The sequence below is a fragment of the Momordica charantia genome, assembly GCF_013281855.1.
Source record: "Momordica charantia cultivar OHB3-1 chromosome 11 unlocalized genomic scaffold, Mcharantia_2.0 BLBB01000011.1, whole genome shotgun sequence".
NCBI lineage: Eukaryota > Viridiplantae > Streptophyta > Magnoliopsida > Cucurbitales > Cucurbitaceae > Momordica > Momordica charantia.
The window spans coordinates 2,671,585-2,696,551 of record NW_028275159.1 but is presented as its reverse complement, the minus strand read 5'-3'; the positions used below and the strand labels follow the sequence as shown (position 1 = coordinate 2,696,551).

General features: G+C 34.0%; 4 protein-coding genes across 8 annotated transcripts; 2 read left to right on the top strand and 2 right to left on the bottom strand.

Moving 5' to 3' along the window:
• The first annotated feature begins 2,340 nt into the window (after positions 1-2,340).
• Positions 2,341-5,819, top strand: LOC111012873 (magnesium transporter, putative (DUF803)). The gene is made up of 9 exons (XM_022287174.2): positions 2,341-2,660; positions 2,938-3,036; positions 3,439-3,568; positions 3,765-3,853; positions 4,059-4,115; positions 4,205-4,263; positions 4,650-4,770; positions 4,897-5,045; positions 5,316-5,819. Exons 1-9 carry the CDS (start codon positions 2,550-2,552, stop codon positions 5,536-5,538), a joined length of 1,038 nt encoding a protein of 345 aa, XP_022142866.1. The 5' UTR covers positions 2,341-2,549; the 3' UTR covers positions 5,539-5,819.
• A 3,250-nt stretch (positions 5,820-9,069) lies between these two features.
• On the bottom strand, positions 9,070-11,692 carry LOG8 (Putative lysine decarboxylase family protein). Of its 4 annotated transcripts, none has more exons than XM_088119799.1 (8): positions 10,881-11,692; positions 10,577-10,689; positions 10,418-10,448; positions 10,166-10,265; positions 9,951-10,021; positions 9,724-9,867; positions 9,430-9,494; positions 9,070-9,324 (listed from the first exon to the last, which is right to left on the bottom strand). In XM_088119799.1, the coding sequence occupies exons 1-8, from the start codon at positions 10,992-10,994 to the stop codon at positions 9,273-9,275; spliced, it is 690 nt and encodes a 229-aa protein (XP_087975925.1). In that variant the 5' UTR covers positions 10,995-11,692; the 3' UTR covers positions 9,070-9,272. The 4 variants fall into 4 exon arrangements, with proteins under 4 accessions (XP_087975925.1, XP_087975926.1, XP_022140757.1 ...); XM_088119800.1 differs by having other exon boundaries at positions 10,577-10,674; positions 10,881-11,683; XM_022285065.2 differs by lacking the exon at positions 9,430-9,494 and having other exon boundaries at positions 10,881-11,671.
• Positions 11,693-18,273: 6,581 nt separating this feature from the next.
• Positions 18,274-20,415, top strand: IQD6 (IQ-domain 6). Its single transcript, XM_022276952.2, has 5 exons — positions 18,274-18,407; positions 18,487-18,732; positions 18,866-19,093; positions 19,179-19,292; positions 19,399-20,415. The coding sequence occupies exons 1-5, from the start codon at positions 18,342-18,344 to the stop codon at positions 20,077-20,079; spliced, it is 1,335 nt and encodes a 444-aa protein (XP_022132644.1). The 5' UTR covers positions 18,274-18,341; the 3' UTR covers positions 20,080-20,415.
• On the bottom strand, positions 20,387-24,941 carry CYP711A1 (cytochrome P450, family 711, subfamily A, polypeptide 1). Of its 2 annotated transcripts, XM_022276939.2 has the most exons (6): positions 24,741-24,941; positions 24,604-24,644; positions 22,044-22,196; positions 21,190-21,967; positions 21,016-21,111; positions 20,387-20,902 (listed from the first exon to the last, which is right to left on the bottom strand). In XM_022276939.2, the coding sequence occupies exons 1-6, from the start codon at positions 24,741-24,743 to the stop codon at positions 20,573-20,575; spliced, it is 1,401 nt and encodes a 466-aa protein (XP_022132631.1). In that variant the 5' UTR covers positions 24,744-24,941; the 3' UTR covers positions 20,387-20,572. The 2 variants fall into 2 exon arrangements, with proteins under 2 accessions (XP_022132631.1, XP_022132623.1); XM_022276931.2 differs by lacking the exons at positions 24,604-24,644; positions 24,741-24,941 and adding an exon at positions 22,706-24,152.
• Between the last annotated feature and the right edge of the window lie 26 nt (positions 24,942-24,967).

The window sequence follows — 24,967 nt, the reverse complement described above, 5'->3', positions numbered from 1 at the left end:
TTGATTCTTGGTGGCGTGTTTGTAAATTGTAATGAGTTTGGGGAAATTTACTGCTTTTTTTTCATTTATTTTATTGGATGCATTTCAAAATAATTCAAAATTGTCAATAATGGTCTACTTTACGAGTGATTTACTGTTTGGAAGAAGAAAAAACGGTTGGCTTCCAATGGATTAGACAAGTGGAAATTTGCAAATTTGAAAAGTTTTTGTCATTTAATCGTAATCAAGATATATGCTTTAACGGGTCGAGTTAAATTAATATGAGTAAACTTTGTAAATTGAGACCTATAGATATCTTGCATATTAAATCTAATAGTATTGGTTTCAATAGCCGTGGAGCTGAAATTTTTAACCCAAATCAAAATTTTGGACGAAAAATCTTGTTTTCTTTTAATTCTAGATTATGAATAAGAAGAGAAGATTTTTTTTTTTCCTTTTTAGTTTGAGAAGACAGCGTTGCAGCTAGAGGAGTGATTTTGGTTAATAGAGATGACTTGTTAACTCCATTGGTGAATTTTTAAATTTCTCCACCAAAGTTTTAATTAAAAAAAGAAAAAAAAGTTTAAGCACTACTTTTGTCCTCTCATTTTTGTTTTGATTTATTTTGATCCTGTATTTTCAAGATATTCATTTTGGTTCCTATAGTTTCAGAACATTTATTTTATTCATATACTTTTAAATTCAAATTTTGTTCAAAATAAATGAGATACAAATAAAAATGAATGGACTAAAATAGTAATTTTTAAAAGTAAAATGAACAAAAATTGAAAGTACATGAATCAAGCGTAAGCGTGGTGAAAAGTATATAGCTACCAAAAACATATATAAGAAAAGATCAATGATTTATTGTAATTTTGTAATTGCATTTTTCTTTCTCTTTTTTCTGTGTTTTTTTTTTCGCTTAAATTATGTTGAATTTGTAGTTGCTCCTAAAACATCATGAATTGGGTCAATGTCTCAAATACCCTTTATTACAGTTCCAATATAGCAAGCAAGGTTGCCAACAACCAGCCTCACTTTCCTTTAAGTTGGGTAAAAAAGTTGAAGACTTTTTTCTTTTTTTTCATTTTCATTTTTCCCTGTCCATTTTGTACCTAATTATAATCCTAACACATAATTATAATTTTATACAAAAGGGCCCTACCAAAACATACTTCATGTGGCAATTTAAATGAAAATTCAACCATTGGTAGCCTCTAAAATTGAAATTTCAAAATGCAAAAGAATTATTTTTTAAAATAAGTGTTTCTATTTCCACAAATAACCAGAGAAAATCTAAATTATATTTTAATATTACCTTAATTTATTTTAATTAATTACCATTTCTATGTTTGGTAAAAGCTTCACAAGACATATAAACCATTATTTAGGAATGTAAAATAAAATATCTAATATAATAAATTTTACATATGGTTGACCTTCAAATATGATTAAGTACAATTTCAGTTTACTTTTCAATCAATTTCTTCTTTTTTTTTTTTTAAGAAACTTTTCACGTCATCTTCTTAGTACAATAATTATGAGATGAGAGATTGAACCTTTAACTTGGAAAGAAGAAATTAGTTATTTTAATTATTAGACTAAACTCATGTTAGTTATCATTACATTTCATATATCGTCACAAAAATTGAATAATCGATATCATATTAATAAATTGATATATTTATTTTTGTTATCTTTCATTAGGGTTTAAAATGTAGATAAATTTTAGGTTAATTAATAAATTGATCCCTATGATTTTGGTTTAATTTCAATTTGATTCATATAATTCGATCAAAATTCACAAATCACACTTACCAATTATCCATTAACATTACAATATTGAATACATAACACATTTTCTATTTACCTAACTATAAGTTCAAAACTCATTAGAAAGAAGGGAACAATAGAAATTCTATTTAGTTGAGGTATATTTAGGAATGATTTTGGCATATTAAAAGTTATTTTTATTATCGACAAAATCACTTTCATTTAAAATAATAATATTTGAGAGGTGTTTGCTTTTGTCATTGTCAAAATTATTTCTTTTTTTATTGATTATCTTTGACAATTTTAATTGATCATCTTTGACAAATAAAAAACATTATATCTGTCAGGATTATTAAAATACACTTATCTCTGATCAAAGATAGTAAATTTGAATCTACGCCTCATATGTTATAAAAAAACCATAGAAATTAAATTTGTAATTTAAAATTAAACTCTTAAATATAGACATAAGAAAAATGACCACAGACTTCAGCAGCCAATAAGGAACTGACACGTACGCAGCCAGTAGGGAACTGCGGAACATCTGATCGGCACGTGATTAGATCGGTGAGCTTTCTTGGGGCGTGGCCAGACCAGGTTTAGTTGGAAATGCAAGAGAGCGAAATCCAAGAGGACAAATTTCCGTCGTTGGCGTTGGCGCAAAAATTTCTAACGTAAATCGAAAAGTTCACCCTCAAACCATAACCGTACCCTCCGATTTCTTGATTTCTTCTTCCTTTTTCCTGTTTCTTTCGTTTGTTTTTGTGTCTCTCGGATTTCGAGCTTCCAGGGAAGAGATGTGGGAACCGATTTGTTTAACTTTGGCGGCCGCCGCCGGCAACAACATCGGCAAAGTACTGCAGAAGAAGGGCACCGTCATTCTTCCTCCTCTCTCTTTCAAGCTCAAGGTATGCATGCTCTCCGCCTTCCCTCGCTTTTGCTCTTTATTTTCTTTCCAATTTCGTGATTTCTCCGACGTTTCTTTCTGGATCATTTGATTTCATGCGATTCGTTTTTTTGTTTTCTTGAACTGCGCTGGCTGGTCTGTATTTCGTTGATGTTGCGGTTATCTGATTTTCAAATTGTCTTTACTTTCGAATTTGATCGGGGATTTGGGCAGTCAAGCTATAATGTCCCATTTCTTGAATGAGTTGATGAATTTTCTTTGGTTGTTCGTGGATATAGGTGATAAAGGCTTACGCTTTTAACAAAACTTGGATCATAGGTTTTCTAATGGATATATTTGGAGCTGTTCTAATGCTGAGAGCGCTATCCCTCGCCCCTGTAAGTACTTATTCAGCCACTTCACCATTTTCTTTTTGGTTATTTGATCGGCAATGGACGATCGGATCTCGAAGTTATTGCATGCGTGTTTTGTTTTTTCTGAGATCCAGATGAATTCGACGCTCCTATTAACTTCCTCCATATAATTGAAATGTCAATTCATGTCTTTATGGCTAAGTGGTGACTCCTGCAGTCATATTTCTAATATCTTCTCATCATTATGAAAATAACATGCAATCTAACTGTTTCGTCTAATAATTTGATGCTATAAAACCAGTTTACCGATTACTCTTTCCCCAAGAATCCATACGTCATAGAAAGTTGTATACAGTTCTGTCAATATATCTTGTGCTGATTTTCTTCCACGTTATATGCAATTCCTTTGTAATTGCTGTTTTTCAGGTATCTATAATTCAACCAGTTTCTGGTTGTGGGCTTGCCATACTCTCTGTATTTTCACATTTTTATCTGAAGGAAATAATGAATGCCGTTGATTGGATGGGGATTACGCTTGCTGGCATTGGCACCATAGGTAATGTAAGTTCATTTTTGTGTCTTTAATCTAATTTTTCCTTTCTTTTTTTTTTTAAATGTGCATTTTATGCATCTCACATTTGCTCTGGCCTTGGATCTTAATTTTTTATGAACCTTCGTATTCCTTCCTACTTTTTGTAATTAATTTAGCTTTATATAGTAGTCTTTTTCTGGATCGTTGTTTTCCATTTTAGGGGTTGGTGCTGGAGGCGAGGAGCAAAAGGCCTCTGCAATATCAATCTTCCATTTACCATGGCTGGCATTCATCATTACCATCTTGTTTGTAGGTATCTTATAATATCATCACCTGATGTATTATAAAAATCTCTGGCCATGTTAACTAGATAGGACATTTTATGTTAGACGTTTTATGTTCTTACTTGCAGAAATAAATATAATATGCCAGTAATTTTTAAATTGAGCTGTAAAAGATGAATGTGCTAACATCTAGAAATGATTGGGTACATGTGCATATAATATTTTAACAGGTTCTTCTTAATGGATGGCTTCATTTCTACAAACGTCAAAGGAGAGAACAAGAGTTGGTAAACTCACTGCTCTTATGTTGATTTTTCACTGGCCTTCTTGTCCTCCTAAAATAATAGTATCTTATATATGTATATACATGTTGCAGATGGAATTTGAAGTTGTTGAAGAAATAATATACGGCTTGGAATCTGGCATTTTGTTCGGGTACTGCTCTTGGTTGCACTTTTTTACTTGATGAATTACATAACCTGCAATTATTAAGGTTGAGGATGACTAATATGAATTAGAATTTTGCTTCATTGTGATGAATTTGGGCTCCAGGCCTGGTTGCGGTGGTATCCTAGTTTGTCCCATATTGAATTTAGCCAGCTTTTATTTTTGTATTCGAGATGGATACCACAATGAAGAGAGGAATTTTGAGTAGTTCTGTCATTGTTAGGGTTGTCTTTATACTGTCCAAGTGTTCATTATGTTTGTGAACTTGAGCATAAGCACCCTATACAATTGTCAGTCTTTTACACCTTTGTCAGTCCAATGAGCTACTTAGATTCATGCCAACGCAATGTCAACAAGTAAATGTCCCATTGCAGGATGGCATCTGTGATATCAAAGATAGGATTTCTATTCTTGGAGCAGGGCTTCCACGAGATACTGGTTCCTATATGCATCCTGATAAGTATTTGTTGCAGTGCTACTGGATTTTACTATCAGGTAGTTCGAAATGCTTGGTGATTTGATCTCTTTATGCTATTGGTCTGCATTTAATGTTAATTGTTCTTATGACAGCCTTTTCCTCTGTTCTTCGAATTCATAATAAAGTTGTCTTTTCTTTAGTAGACTCGAGGACTAAAACATGGGAGGGCGATTGTGGTATCTACATGTGCTGCTGTGGCATCCATTGTCACTGGTGTTGTTGCTGGTATGCTTGCTTTGGGTGAAGAATTGCCCTCATCACCAACTGCTCGCCTCTTCCTTCTGCTTGGATGGTAAACTAGAAATACATATCTGTTCTATATATTCCACGTCACTTGACTTCAATCGATAAAGAAAAATTATAATTACTTCCCAAGTTTAAGATGACTGACCAGACTTATTTTATAGTCTGGTGCATTAAGTAGTTGGAAAGGCAGAGCTAGTTGAAGGTTGACCGATTGGATGCTTTTTTTTTTTTTTTGAACAAGACCGATTGGATGCTTTTACTACTGATTTTTTGCCAGGTGGGTTAATGTTATTTATTTAGGACTTTCTCCATACAGGCTGCTTATCATCATAGGTGTGATTCTGCTTGTGAGTTCCTCACGATTGATCCGACGTTTTACTTGGCTGTCTCGGCGTTTTAAGCGAAGTGGTGCTGATAGGAGCTTTGGGCATAGAACTGGATCATCTGTCCGCCTTAGAGATTCAAGCCCTAGTGCTATCATTCAAACAACCACATTGCAAAATTTGATGCTATCTTCAAAAGAGAAGGCTGACTCTTGAAGCATGAAGATGGTTCATGTATAGATACTGAGGTGGGAGATGAGAACCAGGTATGAACATATTCTAATCTGGGTTGGAATTTGGAAATGCACTCCACTTTCTCATGGGTGTATTTTTGGTGTGAAATTTTTTAGAAATATACCTTCTTACTTGGGGCGCCATATGTTGTGAAATCCCCTTTGATTGTTTCAATGTTTAAGACCATTTCTTAATACCCGATTACTGTAACAATGTATAAGTTTGGAAGATTGATGATGATGATGATGATCTGAATTGATTCATGAGGATGTACCCGTTTGAGATGTTTGCAGTCTACATGTTCTTGCATGAGGGCATCGTACTCTGCCATCGTGCGAATTAGAGGTGTTCGTGTGTCGAGTTAAAAAGACTTTTTCATCGTAAATTTGTCCAATTTAAATGTCTATGATTAGATAATAGACCTAATCTAACTTGCAAACATTTTTTAATCATCGACACATCCAGGTTGTTTAGGTCATTTTCTCACAGTTTTATTATTAAAAAGGAGTAAAATTTTTAGTCTGTTAATCATTTAGTTACCTGTTTTCAATTGTAATGGGGGAGACAAGTTATTGTAATGTATGAAATCTTATGAATTTTTTTTAGAAAAATAAATCTTATGAAAATTATTGAACACCCCAAATTTAAAATAAGGTATTTACCATGCGATCCATAAAAATTTTTTATTGCCCTCTAGTCTTAATTACTTGAAATATGTTGCGAAGGTTAAGACAGCATAATTTCAATCTAAATAGGATCCTATTGTTATCGATTTTCTTTTTTTTTTTTGGTTAAAATAAGGTCGACAAGTATGCAGTGGAAGATTTTTATAGTTTTCTCGGTTTAATAATGATAAATAAAATAAAATAAAATAAAGCCTTCAAATATCTTAACTTTTACATGAAATAATAATACAACAAAATAAATACTCTTTTGATTTTAGTTCATTTTAATCTCTTTACTTCAAAATATCTTTTTCATAGGTTTTCAACTTTAGTTTTTATATGACATTTCACCCGCTAAATTTCTTGATATGTAGTTATAAATTTATATTAAAGTTTCTTCCTTGTGAATAAAATTTGTATCAAAATTTTGCAAATAGGAATTAAAATGATCACGTTTTAAAAATATGGGAACCAAGGCCGACGTTTTTGAATGTAAAATAACTAAAATAAACAAAAGTTAAAAATACAAAAATCAAAATGAAAATTTTTTAAAATGCAACAACTTTAATGAACCAAAATTGAAAATATAAACACAGTATTCAGACCAAAATTTATCTAATTTTTATTATTTCAAGTTTAGTTTAATAAAGTCAAAACAAAAAACAATTTAAAGACCTTCCAACAAATTTAAAAGTAATAAAATTTCATAAACAAAGAGTGTCTACGAATAAATCTGCAATTATGGGGCCGCACTTGGAGACATCCTTGAGCCAATAATGACACAACATATAAAAGAGCGTCAACATCGTTGAAGAAAAAAATGCACTACTCACCAAAATATAAAAAAATAATAATAATAAAATGAATAGAAAAATTAGAGTTTTTTACTTTTCAAACTCACACCTTGAGAGGAATCTTAACCAAGAGAATATAGACAATTGGAATACACCAAAAACCTCTTGGAAATTTCCTCCTCTCCCTCTGCTGTTCCTGCAATTTCTTCAACTTCATAATGAGAACAGTCTCAACCAATTAACTTTCCAGTTCTCTCTTCCACTTGGATCACATTAATTCAGACACCCAAGAAGTAATAACATTCAGCATGTATTTCATAAGAACACAGATGAAAGAAAGAAAAGGAAAAAAACAGAAACATGTGTATTTTACAAGGACAAAGTTGAGGGAGATGGATCCATAATCTGATGACCTCAGCTGTTTGTCATCTCCATTATTGCATAAAAACATGTCTTCCACAGCAGCAGGCATTTCTATAGGCTGTGGGGACTCATTGCACAAATAAAGGGTCCCTGACAAAGGGAGGAATTAACACCCAAATCACCCACTCTATGCAGGCCCCTTATGTCGTTTCCTCGACTGACTACTTTGCGTTGGCAATGGCAACAACTCTTAAAAATTATAAAAGAGAGAAGAAAATAACAACTGCGGAATGCAAACAAATGCAGCATTCAATAATAACACTTCTTTTCCAAGCTTTCTGCTCTAAATTCCTAGTTTATGATTCTTCCAACCGCAACCAGCCAATGTGATTGATGGCAAAATTTCGTCGTTGGACTACTAGAAAGATGCCCACAACATAAGAACCCTACACCTGCAGCGGGAATGGATGATAACCTGAGGAACCCATGTGACACTTTGGCACACTGACTTGAGGCCAAACTTGTCAAATAAAGCTAACTTATAATGAACTGGATTTCCAGAGGTGACAGAGCATTGGGTTTCCTATAATTTTGGGACCAGCTACTTTTCATTGCCTTTGTATAGCCATCTGGGTATCCCTTATAATGGGAAGTTAAGGATGGCTTTTTGCAGGCAATTTGAATTTTTCATGTTTCAGATGAAATGGAATTGCAATATTTACTTGATTTGCTCATGAAGCAATAGGAGGAAAAAAAGAAGTCAGAGGAATAGGAGACTTGATTTCTTTTTCTTTCATCCTGTCTTATCTGAGAACCTGATTGATGAGGTGGCTTTGGCATTGGTGTCTATTACACATGAGTTGTACATCACAATAAGGAAAAGATATATTCTCTTTCGTCCTAAAAGAGCACAAGAAATCAAATCATATCCATTCATTTTCAAACTGAACGACAGCTCAAGTATCTGAACCGTTCAAATTTGTCATCCCAAGTTCAATATAGGCTATGAACCATTAAACAAGTTGAACTACAAGGTACTATTATAATCAGTCAATAACTCAACAAATCAAAAGTTTCCCCACTCTATTTCCCAAACTATATAGTTTATGAATCTACTTAATTTGTCACAAACCGTAATCGTTTTGTTTCAGTAAGTGAAACTTCCAAGTTGTCATCCTTGTTTCTGAAGAAAGTACTGATATGGGGATGAAGTAAATTACAATGTACTACAAGATTGACCTCTATGGAGTGTTAGGTACCTTGTTTAAACTTCCTACCAGCCCAGGCCAAAATTCTGCAACTACAACCTGGCAGTGGCACCCCAATGCACGGGTATTAGGATTTTGGGCCCAAATTAAAGGACTAAAGTTCCTTTTTAAAAAAATGAAATAAAAAAACTATGGTACCTGATATCAACTCAAAGGGAAGTATAGAGCGCCTATTGTATATTTAAAATAAGGGTGTTTTCAGGTGGTTGATGTCATTATAAAATGTTTTTTCTAAGAGTAGTCTTCCAAAATTTTATGATGAAACCAACTTTGAATTGTTTAGAACATTAAATTTGTGGGACAAGGCCTTCAAAGTGCACTAATAATGCTTATCTACTCTGTTTTGCTTTTCCTTTTAAGAAGTAGTGACCAGTCCAATATATATGATTAGTGTTTTGATTGGACCACAAACCAAGCACTATGTAAACAGAAAGAGGTATTTATTAGAATTCCAATCACAAAGAACGCAAGTACACAATGATGAACCACTTGTGGCCCCATCACAACAGTTCCCTCCATTCATGATTAAAAATGATGATGGATGACATCAGGAATCTCAAGGGAAGGCCTATTACCACTTAACCGTCATGGCTTATTTTCTTGGCTCGGATAATCGCCGAGGTGCTCTATTTCCCAGCTTTCACAGGGAGCGACATGTTCACCGAAAGGAGTGTGTTCCTGGATATAAGGACAGAAAATTATAGAATCATCTTATCTAAAAAAAGAAAATTATAGAATCAGAATTGGAACAGCTTTTATAGTATAGTCTTATGTATTTCTTACTGGTAAAACAAAATTTTGTGGCAAGCAACCAGATCTATCATCGCCATTCCATATGAACAGAACTCCTAGTTCAATTTTAGAGGTCATTACGAAATATTGAGTATGCTCTAGTGGAAGTATCTACTCGTTATAGAATCTCTAAGATATACGAAGCATATCAAGATTGTTTGCACAACTCATAGTCTTATTAATTCTAGAAGTCAGAATCTAACCTTTCCTTTCACTTTATTCTATATTTATTTAGTTATCCTACGATGATTTCAGCAAAAAACTGGGATGGAGGGTGTCATATACCTCCATTTTTTTCATGAGTTCCTGTGCTGTTGGAGCAGATATCACTATTTCTCGAGCACCAGGCTTGATGAAACCTTCTACAACACCATTATCAAATAGTGCCAACAAAGAGTTGTAGTAACCATCAACATTCAGTAGGCCAACCTGCACGGAGAAATGCCCACAGTAAAAGCTTAACAGAAAGTTGGTTTGCATAGGAACTTAACCACAGAATTCGTGTAGATTACCGGTTTCTTGTGGATACCAAGTTGGGCCCACGTTATCATTTCCAACAGCTCCTCCATTGTCCCATACCCTCCTGATGCAAATGGTAATCATACATCAAATAAACCATAATCCTCCATGCTAATGAATATGCAGAACAAAATGCTGCAATTACAGAGTTGAACAAAAATGTAGAACTAAGTAGGAAGTTGTAGGCATGAATTCTCCAAATAATTACCAGGAAGAGCAATAAAAGCATCTGATTCTCGAGCCATTGCAGCTTTACGCTCATGCATGTCCAAAACTGTTCTTACCTCCCCAACAGATTGACCAGAAATCTACCAAAATCATCCAAGACAATTCACCAAGAAAATGTAATCATTTCCTTTTCCATACTTCCAGAACTTGTAACAGAGACATATTCTAAGTCTAGAGACACTAAAAAAAGAATACTAGTTTAGCTTAAATGAAGAAACAGACAAGCATATACCTCATGAGGCATCAGAGCTTTTGGAATGATCCTGCATGTAAAGAGAAATGAAAAATTCTCATTAAAATCCACTTCAATTACATTGAATTCTTGCATTATCAATGAAAGGCACAGAAAAGAAAACTGCCCAAATTGTGATCCTTCTTCCTCCAATCCTACCCGAGAACATGGCAGCCTCCATCATATACAGTCTTGGATACCAAGCCCATTAACCCAACACTTCCCCCACCGTATACCAAATCAATCTTCCTCTCCACCTGTAATCCACACCACTATGTAAATGGGAACGAAAATAAGAACGTAATAACCTTACCCAATGAATAATCGGGGAAGAAAAAATTGGAACATCCCCTAAAGCAATCAATGACAAAACTCCAATCGGAAGTACTTCATCGAGCACAGTGTAATGGATGCAAAACGTAATTTCTGAGAGCCGATAGTTTACGGTAGAAAGAGAACTAACCAGTTCATTTCCCAAATCAAGAGCAGCATCACTGAAGACTTTTCTATGGCCGGAGTTGCTGCCGCAGAAGACGCAAACCCTCTTGAATTTGCTTTTTGAATTACTTTCTTCCATTCACAATCGCAGTTTTTCTTAATATAAGTCGAAAAGAAAAATTGGGAAAAGGCAAAAACTAAGAAAGAGAGAGATAAAAAAAAGGGGGTAAAAGCAGTAGCAGTATCCTCTGCCAGATTATATCCTTTAAATGGCGACGATTTGAGACTCTTCCCAAAAAAGGAGCAACAAAACAAAAGAGAATTTCAGGACCATTACTCAAAAAGACAGCGAACGAGGGGTTTGATGATCCTGAAACAAAATTGGAGAGAAACGGCAATTAGAATTGGAAAATCAAATGGGTCTTATTTAAGAAAGCGCGAGCAGCCCACATGGCTCCATTCCCTTTCTAATCCCGTCTCCATTTTGTCGCCTTCCATAATCATTGCTGAAATTAAAGCTCAGAATTAAAATAAACGAAGCAGAGAACAAGAGGGGGGCTTTTTTTTGGAGAAAAGGAAACTACTCTTCAATTTCGCGAGTCAAATCACTCCAAAATCCTTCTAAAAGCAAAGTTTTGAACGCAGACGAAAGGAAAGGGAGATGACAGATGTTAGAGTTGACTCAGCATCGAGTAGAATTGGCTGCTTTTTCGCTATTTGATCGGACCCAATTTCGACACCATCATCTTCAAGATTTTGAAATTGCCACGCTATGATTTCTAATTGGCTCCTCTGCTTTACATTTAATTTGGGTTTTTGCTTTCTTTTGCAGATTGAGATTCTCCATCCTTCTTTTCTTTCTTTCTTTTTTGTTCTTGTTGATCATTAATTACCAAGCACCCAAATTATTGTCTCTATCTCGTTGTTTGTAATGGATTCACAGAGGGAATTGTGGACTATTCTTTTATATTAAAGATCCATCATTTTTGTATCATATGGGCAATAATTTATAGAAGAGGTCATTTTGTCGAGAGTGACATCATTCACTTTTTTAAATAAAGAAAAACATCAATCTTCTAAGAAACTATTTTTTTCTCTCACATTTCATTATACTTTCTTAACAAAATTATTTGTGTACTCTATATATATATATATCTGTGTGTGTTCTAACTTGGTTGATGCAAAATTTTTATATATATATATTCCCCTTTTTATTAAAAAAAATATTTTAAAATGGGTGAAGACTTTGATTTAGTTTATACTCGGATAATCTAGAAGTTTAATGATAGATTTAATCTCTAAACTTATAGTTATTAACAAAATGATGATATATTTTTTAGATAAACATGAATTTTTCTAGGTATAGTTCAACAATTAAGACATTAACAAAAAGTAAACAAAACATTCTTTAAATAAAGCTATATTCTCGAAAGGAACAATAATTTGCTATAGGTCGATGAGAGTTTCTTTTTTTTTTTCCTATTTTAGTACAACTTCAAAAGAGAGTTGGATGCTAAAGTTATTCTAATTTAATTGAAATGGTTGATGCATTCTTATCACGTATCGTTTAAATATATGTTTTTTTTTGTTCAATGGGTGGAAGTTCAAACTTCCGACCTTTTGGTCAATGATATATATCTTTATTAGAAGCTACACTCAAGTTGTTATCTACATAAGAGATATATTTAGGTTAAAGTACTATTTTGATCTTCAACCGCCCTTCTGGTCTATATACTTTTAAAATAGTCATTTTGTTCTTATCCTTTTATTTTGATTCATTCTAGCTTATACGTTCAAAACATTCATTTTAGTCTATGTTATTTTAAAACTGGTCTATTTTAAACTATATTTACAAAATTTTAACATAAATTTTATACACAAGTAAAACACTTTATATAAAGTCATGATTATATTTCAAAAAATATGTTGAGTCGAGTGTTGTGTTGAAATAGTGTTGTGTTGAAATAGTGATAAAAAAATGAGATGGAAAATAAAATGAATTGAACAAAACAACTTTTTAAAAGTATTGAAACAAAAAAAAAATAGATCGACTAAAATAGACATTTCAAAAATATAGTGACAAAGACAAACAAAAATCAAAGAATATAGTATTTTAACCAATATATTTATACAATATTTAAATAAAATGATTTGACTAGAAAGAATTAAGGCATATGGGTGGAGATGATGTGTATTTTTGTGTGGTATAGGAAAATTATACAGATTTGACTTTTAATGTCACATGACAGTGGTTGTCTTCCTCATCAATGAAATATTATTATACCACTTAAGTGAGAAATATATTCTTTAATTATTATAATTTATTTTTATATTTCAATTTTAATTATAATTAGTTTGGTTGACTTTTGAAATTGGGCATATGGTGAATCTGAATCTAAGAAGTGAGAGGGATGGGCCAACCAACAGCCAAGCCCATCCAAGTACTTGACAATAATCAAATTAATTTATAAAAAAATATAAAAATAAATAAGTAGTATATTTAACTTCAAAATCATAAAAATAGTTCACGTGTAAATTTGAATTTAGTTAACTCCGCAAATTTCACTCCCTAGCATAAATTTAGGGAGGTTTAAAAAATAAAATTACTTTTTAAAATATTTTAAACCCCTTAATAATAATGCTAATTTAAATTTTCTGTCCCTCTCTCGGGAGATAAACATTTTTTTAAGAGACAACCTCCATCCATGGACCTACATGTTATATCTTCGAGAGACGACATGTTATAGATTTAAATATATATATATATATATATATATATATATATATATATAATGTGGCCATAAGTCTCTGGTTAAAGTGGCATAGAGATGGCAAACGGGTGGAGAATTTTTAGTTATGGTGTAAAAAATATTTTTAAAAATTAAATTATAAGATAAAAATAAATTACAAGCCAACTTAATTTTTAGAAACTAAATCAAAACTAAAATTAGTATTATATATATATATATATATAAGGGCTCATACTTCTGTTGACTTGCTAATTATCATTAAAATGCCCCAAATTAAATGTAATGTGTACTTTATAAAATTGAAGTTGTTATAGTTTTTTTTTCCCCTTTTTTGGTACAAATTAGTTTTGAGACTTTTGCTAATAAATGTAATGTGCGGTGCAAGGGAGGACTGACTTTAATTGTCGAATTTTGTGGGCATTTTTTGAAACGTGTTACTTTTTGGTATTTAATGCAAATTTTTGGGATTTAATCAGATTTTAAATTTGATTAATAATCACCCATCTTCCTTTTAACAATTTATTTTAAAACATATTATGTTTATTTAATATTACTTCTATTTGTTTTTTAAACCCACGCTTCTAACAATTCTTTTTTCCAAATATTAGATTCAAACCCTATTTTAGTCTCCTATACGCCAAGGTCTTTGAAATTTAAAACTATTTTTTTTTTATAAAATTTCATATTTATTCGAATTTTTAAATTTTATATTTTTGTCCATTAATATATATATATATATATATATTTATTTATGCAATTTTGTCCATGAATATTAAACAAACATAGCTTAGTTCTCGAGGTTAGTCTCTCACCAATTAGAATAACGTGGCTTCAAACATGAATAGTAAATGGTCATATAATTTTAACCTTAACGAAGCAACAACTGGCGTCTTTCATTAGTTCTACGGACATTTCAATTAGAATGTCTCGTATCTCACGATTTTCCTTATTTAAATTATAAATAAATATTTTATAATTTTTTATAACGAAAATATTATTAAGATCAATCTTTTTATAGTTCAAGTCAAACGTGAAAAATAATTCATTAATCCATTGTTGATAGATAAAATTGTGTGCCGCAAAAAGATAGATATAAAAAGAAAAAAAAAAGAAAAAGCAAACGAAGATTTGAAGAATTTCGTTTGCATCTTTTGACGCATGCTCTTTGTAAAGTCAAATATGGTTTGTGCAAATTTCTGGTTGCGGACCTGGAACCAGAAGTGGTAGTTGGTGTAATACCGCTGCAGACGGGCCCTAGCCTGAGAATTCGAGCAAGAAGCACTCTCGCGCTCTCGAACGGTAAGCGGTTGAGCGGGATGAGCCGCCTTGTTTTCCGAAAGAGATCGGAGGACAGGTTCCCCCGAGCCTCCCCCAGGGGCCATTCATTCCACTTAACTAGAGTGCTACCAATCAGACAAAAATAAAAATAAATTAAAATAAAAGTTACAATAAATTAAAATTAATACAACAAAAAAAACTTTTTAACACACATTTCATCGTCAATTATTGACATATATTTGTGAGAGTTGGTAAGTTTGATCTCTCACCCTATATATTGCACCGCAAAACAATTGACAATTTCTTAAAGAAAGAAGTTTATAAAATTATAAATAAATCTAAATTCCATGAATCAATACATTATCGACCGTAGCAACACAAAAAATAAAATAATAATAATAATAATTGACATTTATTTATTTTATGGATACGTTTTTTCTCCCTGCATTTCTCTTACTTTCAATAATTTAATCTAATAGTGAGCACTACCAATCACTAGAGGATCATTTTCCGATTTATATCATAAAGTGACGATTTTAAGATATTAAATAAGAAATTAAAATAGTTAATTCATGCATAGTTTAATGGTAAAGTAATCACTATTTATTTTAAGAGATCGTAGGTTTTGAATTCCCACTTTATATAATTGTGATAGAAATATTGTTAAAAAGTGACCAATTTACATAGCAATTTCGAACCTATCTCACGTTAATTACGACATTCTCAACCTCTCTCTCAACGTAAGTTTGAATTATTATGGCTTCCATGTTTAGACAAATTCTCACCATATACAATATGATAATATTTATTATTATAGGGTTTAAATAATATTTTGATCTCAATTTTGATTTATTTTAGTCATTATATTTTGTTCATTTTAGTCTCTATATTTTTGTAAAAATACCCTTTGATCCCTATTTGTAAAATTTGTATACAAATTTTATGTACAATTGAAACTCATTAATGTAAATATACAGCTACATTTAAAAATTTTCAATAAATGATCAAGTATTATGTTAAAATTTTTATCAAAATAAAATATGATCAAATGTTATATAAAATGATTCATTTTTAAAAAATATAACGATTAAAACAAATATTTTGAAAGTACATGAAGTAAAATAAATAAAAAATATAAATATAATTATGAAAATAAATATTTTAAAAATATAGAAATTAAAAGGAAGCATGGAAATGATACAGAAAAAAGTATTTAAACTTTATTATTATGTTGGGAGACGAGAAAAACAGGCGCCGTCGGATTTCGCGCTATTTTGACGATTGGTCGTCGAGGATGTTGCCAGGTCACTGTCCAATTGAGCAACCCGGGTGTACCTTATATATATATATATTTTAATCCTTAGTTTTTTTTTTTTCCCTCTCCCTCTCTCTTTTAAAATTTGAATTTAATAATAGTGGTATTTAATTATTTTGGTCTGTTGTATAAAATATATTTGAATTTTGAAATAGAAAAGGTTTTACTTTCACTGGTGGGCATAGATAACGACAAAAATGGACATTTCAGACAACAAACGAAGTCTGTAAGTCAGCTGAATTATTTGATTTTTTTTTTAAATCAGATTTTTGATTGACGTGGATCCGAATTTTGTAAAAGGACAGAAATTAATGTAGTTATGTTTTTTTTTAATGTATTAAAAAAATATGATTTTTTTCTTCACAATTGGTTTTGTATTGTTTTCTAAAATTCTACTCTTTAAAATACTTTAATAGTCTCGACTAAATTTAAAGAGTAAAACATAAATATTTAAAATTTGGTTATGAAATTATGGCTAATTTCTTTTTAAAATGTTTCTAAAAGTTAGAATTACAGAAAAAAAAATTTATGGAATGAGATTACTCTTTTTATTTTTTGAAAGAGAACAGATTTTTTTGTGAAATAATTAATTATATTTACAGATTATTTATGAGAGGCCGGCAATTGCAAATTATTGTTAAATCACACTCAGATTATTTATAGAGCGTGGCTTCTACATCTACAAAGTGAAAACCATTTCTAATTATTGTTAAATTACATTTTTGGTTTATATACAGTAATTGCATTATCAATTAAGTTTATTTTAGATTTAAATATTTTTTTTTGGTCTTGATACTTTTGACTTTGGTTTATTTTAAGTCATTGTATTTTCAAAACATTCGTCTAAGTCTCTTTACTTTTAGTTTTTATTCGTTTTAATACAAATTTATAGTTACATCTAAAGAAATTTAGTGAGTGAAATATTATGCTAAAATCGTGATCGAAATAAAATGAGATAAAAATAAGAATGACTGAACCAAAATGATAACTTTTTAAAAGTACAATAACCAAAATAGACGCTTTGAAAGTACAGTGACAAAATGAACCAGAGTCAAAATAAAATGTCACAGTCTCGTGAATATATATTTTTTGAATTCTCATATAGGAAATACTTAGATAAGTTTTAAAAATATATGTAAAATAAGAAGGGAAAAATAAACTTTTACTCCTACAATGGGCAATATATATACTTTTACTATAAATTTTCAATTTTATTAAACTGAATCTTAAGACTTGGATAAGTTATACCATTTTTAATTTATTGTTCCATGTTTGCTAGTTCATCCAATAACTAAAAAAAATAACCTAGAAATCTTCGAAACTCACTCAAGTTTGTACTAAAAAATAACTTACTAATTTTAATAAAAATATAATATTGCACAAATTTAAATTTAATTAATACATAAAATTAACCATGGAATAACTCTATCAAAATTCACTAATTCAAATAAAAAAACGTCATTTTTCTTTAAAATAAAACTAACTTTGTACTTAAAGTATGTTTTATAAATCATTCCATAATAATACAAATTTTCACACCAAAAAACTTATTAAAAGATTAAGATTGTAATAATTATTTAAATTTAAAGTAAATATTACGACACTTATTTAAAGTTAGAAAAGGGAATTAGAGCTTTGGATTCGGAAGCGGAGGTGAGATGGACGGTGGAGATTGCCGAATCAGGCATTGATGAAACTAGAGGAGTGGCATTAAACAACTGAGTTTAGAGGAAGATTTGTCGGATTGCAGAATTCAGATTGCGTGCCTTTTCATGGAAGTAAATTACTAAATTTTATCTATTTATTTATTTCTTCGAGGGGACTAATTTCGTAATATCATAAAAAACGGAGGGCCAAAAAGCAAAGTCCGACGAAATCGAGCGGGACGAAGCCCCACTAAGTCTCCTCCATTCCCCTTTTTGAATTTCAAATGCGAAGCTCTCGTTTGAACACTTTCACTAACTTCTCTCTCCACCACCCCACGAACTTCTTTTCAATTCTTTGGATTTCTGTATTTGAGACTAACATTTTCCCCTACCCAAAAAGCCTCGGAATTTTTTGTTTCCTCCAAAGTTTTCACTATCGATTGATACCATTTTTTCAGCTTCATTTATTGTTGGTGCTCTGTTTCTCCTCTGCTTTCATGGGGAGTTCTGGGAAATGGATGAAGGCTCTTATGGGGCACAGGAAGTCCGACAAAGAGGACAATGTGAGGAGCAACATTTGGGATTCTGTTTTCACCTTCAAAGTTCGCAGTATTATTGATCTTTGGGTTGTGTTTTTTGCAGGAGAAGTTGGGTAGTAAAGCTAAGAAATGGAGGCTATGGAGGAGCCCATCAGGGGATTTGAGCTCTGCTTGGAAGGGCTACAAAGGGCTTCATAAGGCAGCTTCTGAAGGCTCTAATTCGCCGCGGGCGGCTGATTCTTTTACCGCCGCCGTCGCCACCGTCCTCCGGGCTCCGCCCAAAAACTTCAGGGCTGTCCGCCAAGAATGGGCTGCAATCCGAATCCAAACGGCATTTCGTGGTTTCTTGGTACTACTTCATTCTTCTTCTTCCCTTCGAATTGTAAGATCAAATTGTTTGATATGAAAACTAGAATAATGGTGTTCTTGGTTAGTTCCACTTCCACTTCAAATGGCTGATTTGGTAGTGAATTTTGTTGCAGTCTAGGAGGGCTCTTAGGGCCTTGAAGGGAGTGGTGAGGCTTCAAGCTCTGGTTCGGGGTCGTTTGGTGAGGAAGCAGGCGGCCGTGACGCTGAGGTGCATGCAGGCTCTGGTTCGAGTCCAAGCTCGAGTCAGGGCTCGGCGTGTGAGGATGTCGGTCGAGGGGCAGGCTGTGCAGCAAATGCTCGACGAGCGTCACAGCAAGGCTGATCTCTTGAAGCAAGCTGAGGTTGTTACAAGGATGAGATGTCATTCTGATTTGTAAGTAAAAAGATGGAGCTGAGAAATGAAGTAACAATTTGGTTCATTTGCAGGAAGGTTGGTGTGATAGCAAAGGGACATTGCAAGATATCAAAGCTAAGTTACAAATGAGGCAAGATGGAGCATTTAAGAGGGAGAGAGCAATTGCATACTCTCTTGTTCAAAAGGTATTTACGAGATTACTCTTCTTTGTCGATGATTGTATCGGATTTGCTTTCGAGAAAGTACGTTTCAGTTTGGTTCTTTTTTGTTTGTTTATCTTTCGCTCTCCAGCAATTGAAGTCAACACCTAGCTCGACATCGCAAATAAATGCTTCGATTTATGCTCTCAAGAATTACGAGTTCGACAAGAACAATTGGGGATGGACTTGGTTGGAGAGGTGGATGGCAGCGAAGCCATGGGAGACGAGGTTGATGGAACAATCTCGCACCGATTCCTTGGAGGCCACTCCGCCTTCAAAGAGCTGTACGGAGTCTGTCGTTTCTAAACATTCCAAAGGTTCTGAACCAAGTCTGGTGAAAGTTAGAAAGAACAATGTATCGACCAGGATTTCTGCTAGACCTGCCTCAAGTGGACAAGCTCGTTCTTGTTCCAGCCCGAGTTCCGACTTCTGGTACGACGAGAGCTCTGCTTCATCTTCAATCTGCACGTCGACAACTCCAGCCTCAGGGCACGCTTTCTCAGCTGCAGAAAGAACAGAGAACAGCAGTAACAGCAGGCCGAGTTACATGAACCTTACCGAGTCGACAAAGGCGAAGCAGAGAACAAGTAGTCACTTGTCGCACCGAGTTCAAAGGCAGTCCATGGATGAGTACCAATTCCTTCAGAAGTCAGCAGCTTTCTCAAATGCGGATTCTAAGAGCAGTGCAGGCTCTGATTCTTCAGTCAATCCCTTTAAGCCATTGATGCTGCCAACTCGACTGGATAAGAATGGAACTAAGCTAAGGTATTGAACAATTAGATTGAGGCTTCATTCAGCTGTGAGATGAAAACCTGTTTCTGGTCATTCTACAAGAGTTAAGAGTTCTATCTCTGCCTTATTTCATAATTTCTGCCATCAAGATTGTGTATAAGAATGGAACTAAGCTAAAAAACCTGCATGTGCGTCCAATGGAGAATGGCTCGTTCTTTGTATTATAGGCTCTTGGTGGTCTTTTGTTATCATCCTTGTTTTTCCCACTTCTGCTTAATTTGTTTAGAACTCTTTGGATAATCCTTGTTTTGGCCATGGGATAGATGTGTAATGCAATAATGTCAATATGATCTAATCTTGGCCTGATTTGATTGAAGCAATGGATGAAATTGGAGTACTTTTTGGAAGTAATGTTACATAGATAAACTTCTGTTACATAGTTTTGATAATGGATTACTTTCATACTTGAGTACAAACTGGGGGCTAAAGTTTCACTCCTGGTCTAGGTTTTGGCCATAGATCATGTAGTACCTCTATATACGGTTTAACACTCTGAGATTGACACCGTTCTTGAAGTTGAGAATGACACCGTACTCGAGTTCAAGAGGTTGTTCCATGGAGGGGGAATGTCGAAAGACGAACTTCCTATATAAATGAATCAACGAGAGCTTCAACTCCTGGAGGGCAAATTTTTGACCGATGCATGCTCGAGGACCAATTCCAAATGGGATTAAAGCATATGGATGCCTTTGTTTCTCTTCTTCCCCATTTGGATCAAACCTCTCTGGTTTGAACTTATCTGGTTCTGGAAAGTTTTTTGGATCCTTGGCAAGAACTCCAAGTGCTAACCAAACCCACGTCCCCTGTCATCATCAGAAAGTAGTTTCTTCCAATTATTTAGATTAATCAACTAAATTTCTTGACAAGGAAGATGCATCAGTTGGTTTTTCATTGCATTTGAGTTCCAAAACAGTACCTTTGGAAGGAGATATCCACCGATCTCCACGTTTTTCGATGTCTCTCTGGCTACTAGAGGGGAAACAGTGTAGAACCTCATAGCCTCTTTAATCACCTGCGCGATAACAACGAAAGTCCTTCATGTTAGAGGTCTTAAACGATAGAAACGATAACAATACCCAAATTACTTGACCTGATCAAGATATGGAAACTTCTGCTGAAGATCATTAGCTGTTGGTATCTTATCTGACGGACCAAAGTTGTCAATCTCTTCAAGCAACTTCTTCTCAACTTCTAGATGTCCAGCAACTAAATATACAACTGAAGATAACGTGAACGCCGTGGTAGCTGATCCAGCAAGTAGGTGTTCGTACGTGACTGCACTGATGTAGTCTGGAGTGAAGACATTCCTTGACACTGTCTCTGACTCTCTTGCTCTCAAAATGAGTGATAAGAAGTCTTTTGAACCTCGATCGTTACACTTCATTCTCTTGTCCACAATCTCATTAAGCCGACCACTCAACTTCTGATTTGTCCGGTCAACTTTCCAGTCCATGGTGAATGGTATTCTCTTTAGGACTTGTCTAAATGGTTCTTGGAGTATAGGGACAAGTAGTCCCAGTATGATTGAGAAGGAACCTGATAAATCCATCTTCAGCTGCGTTGTGGAGTAAATATGTTGGTTGATGAAGTCTGAAACCTCATCACTTTTGTTGTCTTGACCACTGGTAGCAGTTTTGGTTGCTTGTGGATTCGAGAGCCCAAAGTTAACTCCAAAGGCTGCTGTTCCAATCACATCAGTGGTCAATTTGAGGGAGAGATTGGAGAAAGGGATGTCTTTCTCTTCAGAGGAATGGAGATTTTGAGTTGCAGTTTCAATGATTGATTGCATATTAGGTATTAGGCTCGCTAGATGAGAGGGCTGATAGACCGATAATATCGTGTTTCGCATTGTCGACCATCTTGCATCCCTGTAACGTGAAACTAGAGGCAATAAGCCGTCGATACATCCTTTGTTTCCTCAAGAAAAAGAATTTATAAAAGTACCTTGTGAAGAAAAGACCCTTCTGATGAAGAGGGGAAGCTGATATTGGAGAAGGGACACTTCTATTTGGGATGTCCTTGAATTTCTTAATCCCAACTTCTTTACAAAGCTCAGGGTCTGCAATAATGATTAGTGGCTGCCTACCCATATGAAACCTGCTCGATTAAAATTCATTGAAATTTCATTAATACAAACAGAAGCAACTTTTCTCTCCCACGACACTCATCACAGTCTTTGCAAGTAGCTTTTAATGTCGGCAAACGAATTACATTGCGTTGCCATACCATCAAACCATTGCCCACGAGCAGATTATTACAATCATTGAATATGGCCACAGTATACTTATCTTTCCATTTCACATCAACAGATATCAATTCCCCTTTTCTACCATGCAGCCATCAATCGAGTTTGAAAATTAAAGGGAATATAAATAAATAAATACTTGGTCCGTTACATTTGATGATTTTACGTACAGATAAGCTTTTTCGAGCGTGCAGAGTGAATAGAATCAGACGATGCCTACACTATTGACTATCCCCCTAATTGCACAGTCAAGGTAAGGCAAGGCAAGCGACGTCGTTTAGTGATCATCTCAGAAGGAAGAAGTTTTGAGATAGAGAAGTCAGAAGCAGATGAATGAAGACACAAGACACAGGAAACTGACCTGAAGATAGGGCCATATTGAGAGGCGAGGACTGAGAAAACGTCTGGGCCATACTTAGCCAGCAAGGGGAGGTGCCCGACCAGTGGAATAGCTGGTGGACCAGGCACCCTTCTCACTCCCCAGTACGGTCCATAGAAATAAACCAAACCCCCCGCCACGACGCACAACGCCGTGAATAGTATTCCACCCACTCCCAAAGGTATGCTCGCCATCACTGTTTGAAGAAAACCGTCCATTTTTTCCGACATCCAAAAAGAGGAAAAGGGGAGAGAGAGAGAGAGAGCGCGTTGACTGTTGAGTTTGTTTTCGTTGGGAGTGCTGCGTTTGTGTTTAAATAAGGCAATTGGGGAGGGAAATGAAATTGGGAAGGAAGCGGCAGTGGGAGTTTCACTACGCTAGGTTCTTTTGTCGGTACACGAATGATTAAATGGGTGGAAATAATGAAACGACCAGCGAATTCCTTTTTATTCTATTGTTATTCTGTATCGTTGAAATGTTTGGATGGTGAAGAATTCATCATATTCTGCAGTCTATTTCGCTTTTTCCCATAATTTTCAACACAAATCCCAAAAAGGAATTCAACTCAATATTACACTCGACAAATTCAGCAGCAAAAAGAAGGCTTTAGTGGAGTAAAACTCAATACCATCTCATCTAGTGCCGGTAGTTTTCTTCTACACCCCCTAAAAAAGGAAGGATAGAACTGAAGAGACATAAATTTATCAGAGGCGGTCTAAAGTCTCAACATTTGGTGTGAGTGTGGTATATAATACAATGTGTATCATGCACTCCCACGATGGGGAAAGGTACAGCTTATCTTTATGATGTAAAAGAACTTGAGACAGCAAATTCGTATGGCAATATTCCAAACTTGAAAGCAAAGAATAAAATAATGTGTACATCGTTATTTTCATAAAATATAACGAATATTCTTATAGGCTTGGATCTACCGTGGAAGATTAAGATTCTCTTTGAGGTAGTTTTGTCGTAAATGGGTAGGAGAGAGGAACAGACACAATATTTATACGATGCAGCAGGATTTGTCCTTGTCTCAAGTATTTGGTTCTTTTTCTTTATACCCCTACACAAAAGTCCATACTTTTTAATATTTCCATGATGCATGAATGCATTTACGGATGGATGGACGGATGGATGGGGCGTGGCTTGTGACTTTGAGAAAGTGTAGGGATAATGGTAGGGTAGGAGCGTGTAAAACAAAAGATATGGGGAATGGGGATAAGAGAGTTATTGACTCGAAATGATGGAATGTGAGTTTCAAAGATGGAATGAGAAAGCATTCAGATTGTCACAGTCTTGACCCGCACGCGCACTTTGTCATGCAGATAAAATCAGAGTGGCACTGGACCAGCCAGACTTGAGTAGTCTGATAACTTGATGGGATTGGGAATGGGATTGGCCATTGGATTTGGGACTCTTTTTTGTTTTCTAATACTTTATATAAATATTATTTTAGATTTGTAAAAGCTTGAGGAAAAAGAAAAATGACACTTGACAGGGTTCTTGGTGATTGACTTAGACATACATGGCCAAGCTTGAATTATATTACTTCTCTAACTTTCAAAGGAAATATTAACACAATCAAAAGCATTCCTGGACAATTAAATTGTTTTTCTTTTTCTTTTCCTTCAGAGTAATTCATTTTTCTTTTTTCAAATTTTCGTTATGTTTAGCTACGTACCAAAATATAATTCTAGAGATCTAAAGAACATTAAAAAGTAGTGTTTATTCTAAGGAAGAACTTGGTGCTTTTTACTTTTTGTTGGAAGTGTTTCACTTTTTCGAAAAAAGAATCTCATCTCCTCTAGAAACTACGTACACAAATTCCTAAAGCAGAAGAGTGGAAACGGTGAAGAGTCACTAATGGAAGGGAAACTAACTTGATATGCTTCGGCTCTTGGATTTCCTCACTTGAATTCTCCTGCAAAATAACCACACAGTTAGAGAATCCAAATAAGGATTGAAAATAATATTGTTATTCAAAACATACGAGTTTTTAGAATATTGAGAAGCCAACCATATATATTCGACGAATGTCAGGTAAGCATTTTGTTCAACTTTAGATTATTCTTGATCTTGATTTGTCAAATAAAGAGCTTGTACAGCAGTAGAATCCTCTGATGCAGCTATATCTTGCAAATTCTCCCTACTTGGTCCTGTAGGTAGTCTCCTCTTGAGCGAAATCTTATCGTCCGGAAATTCTCTTTTCCGAACGCGCCTCCCTGAAACAGTTTCTGAAGGAAG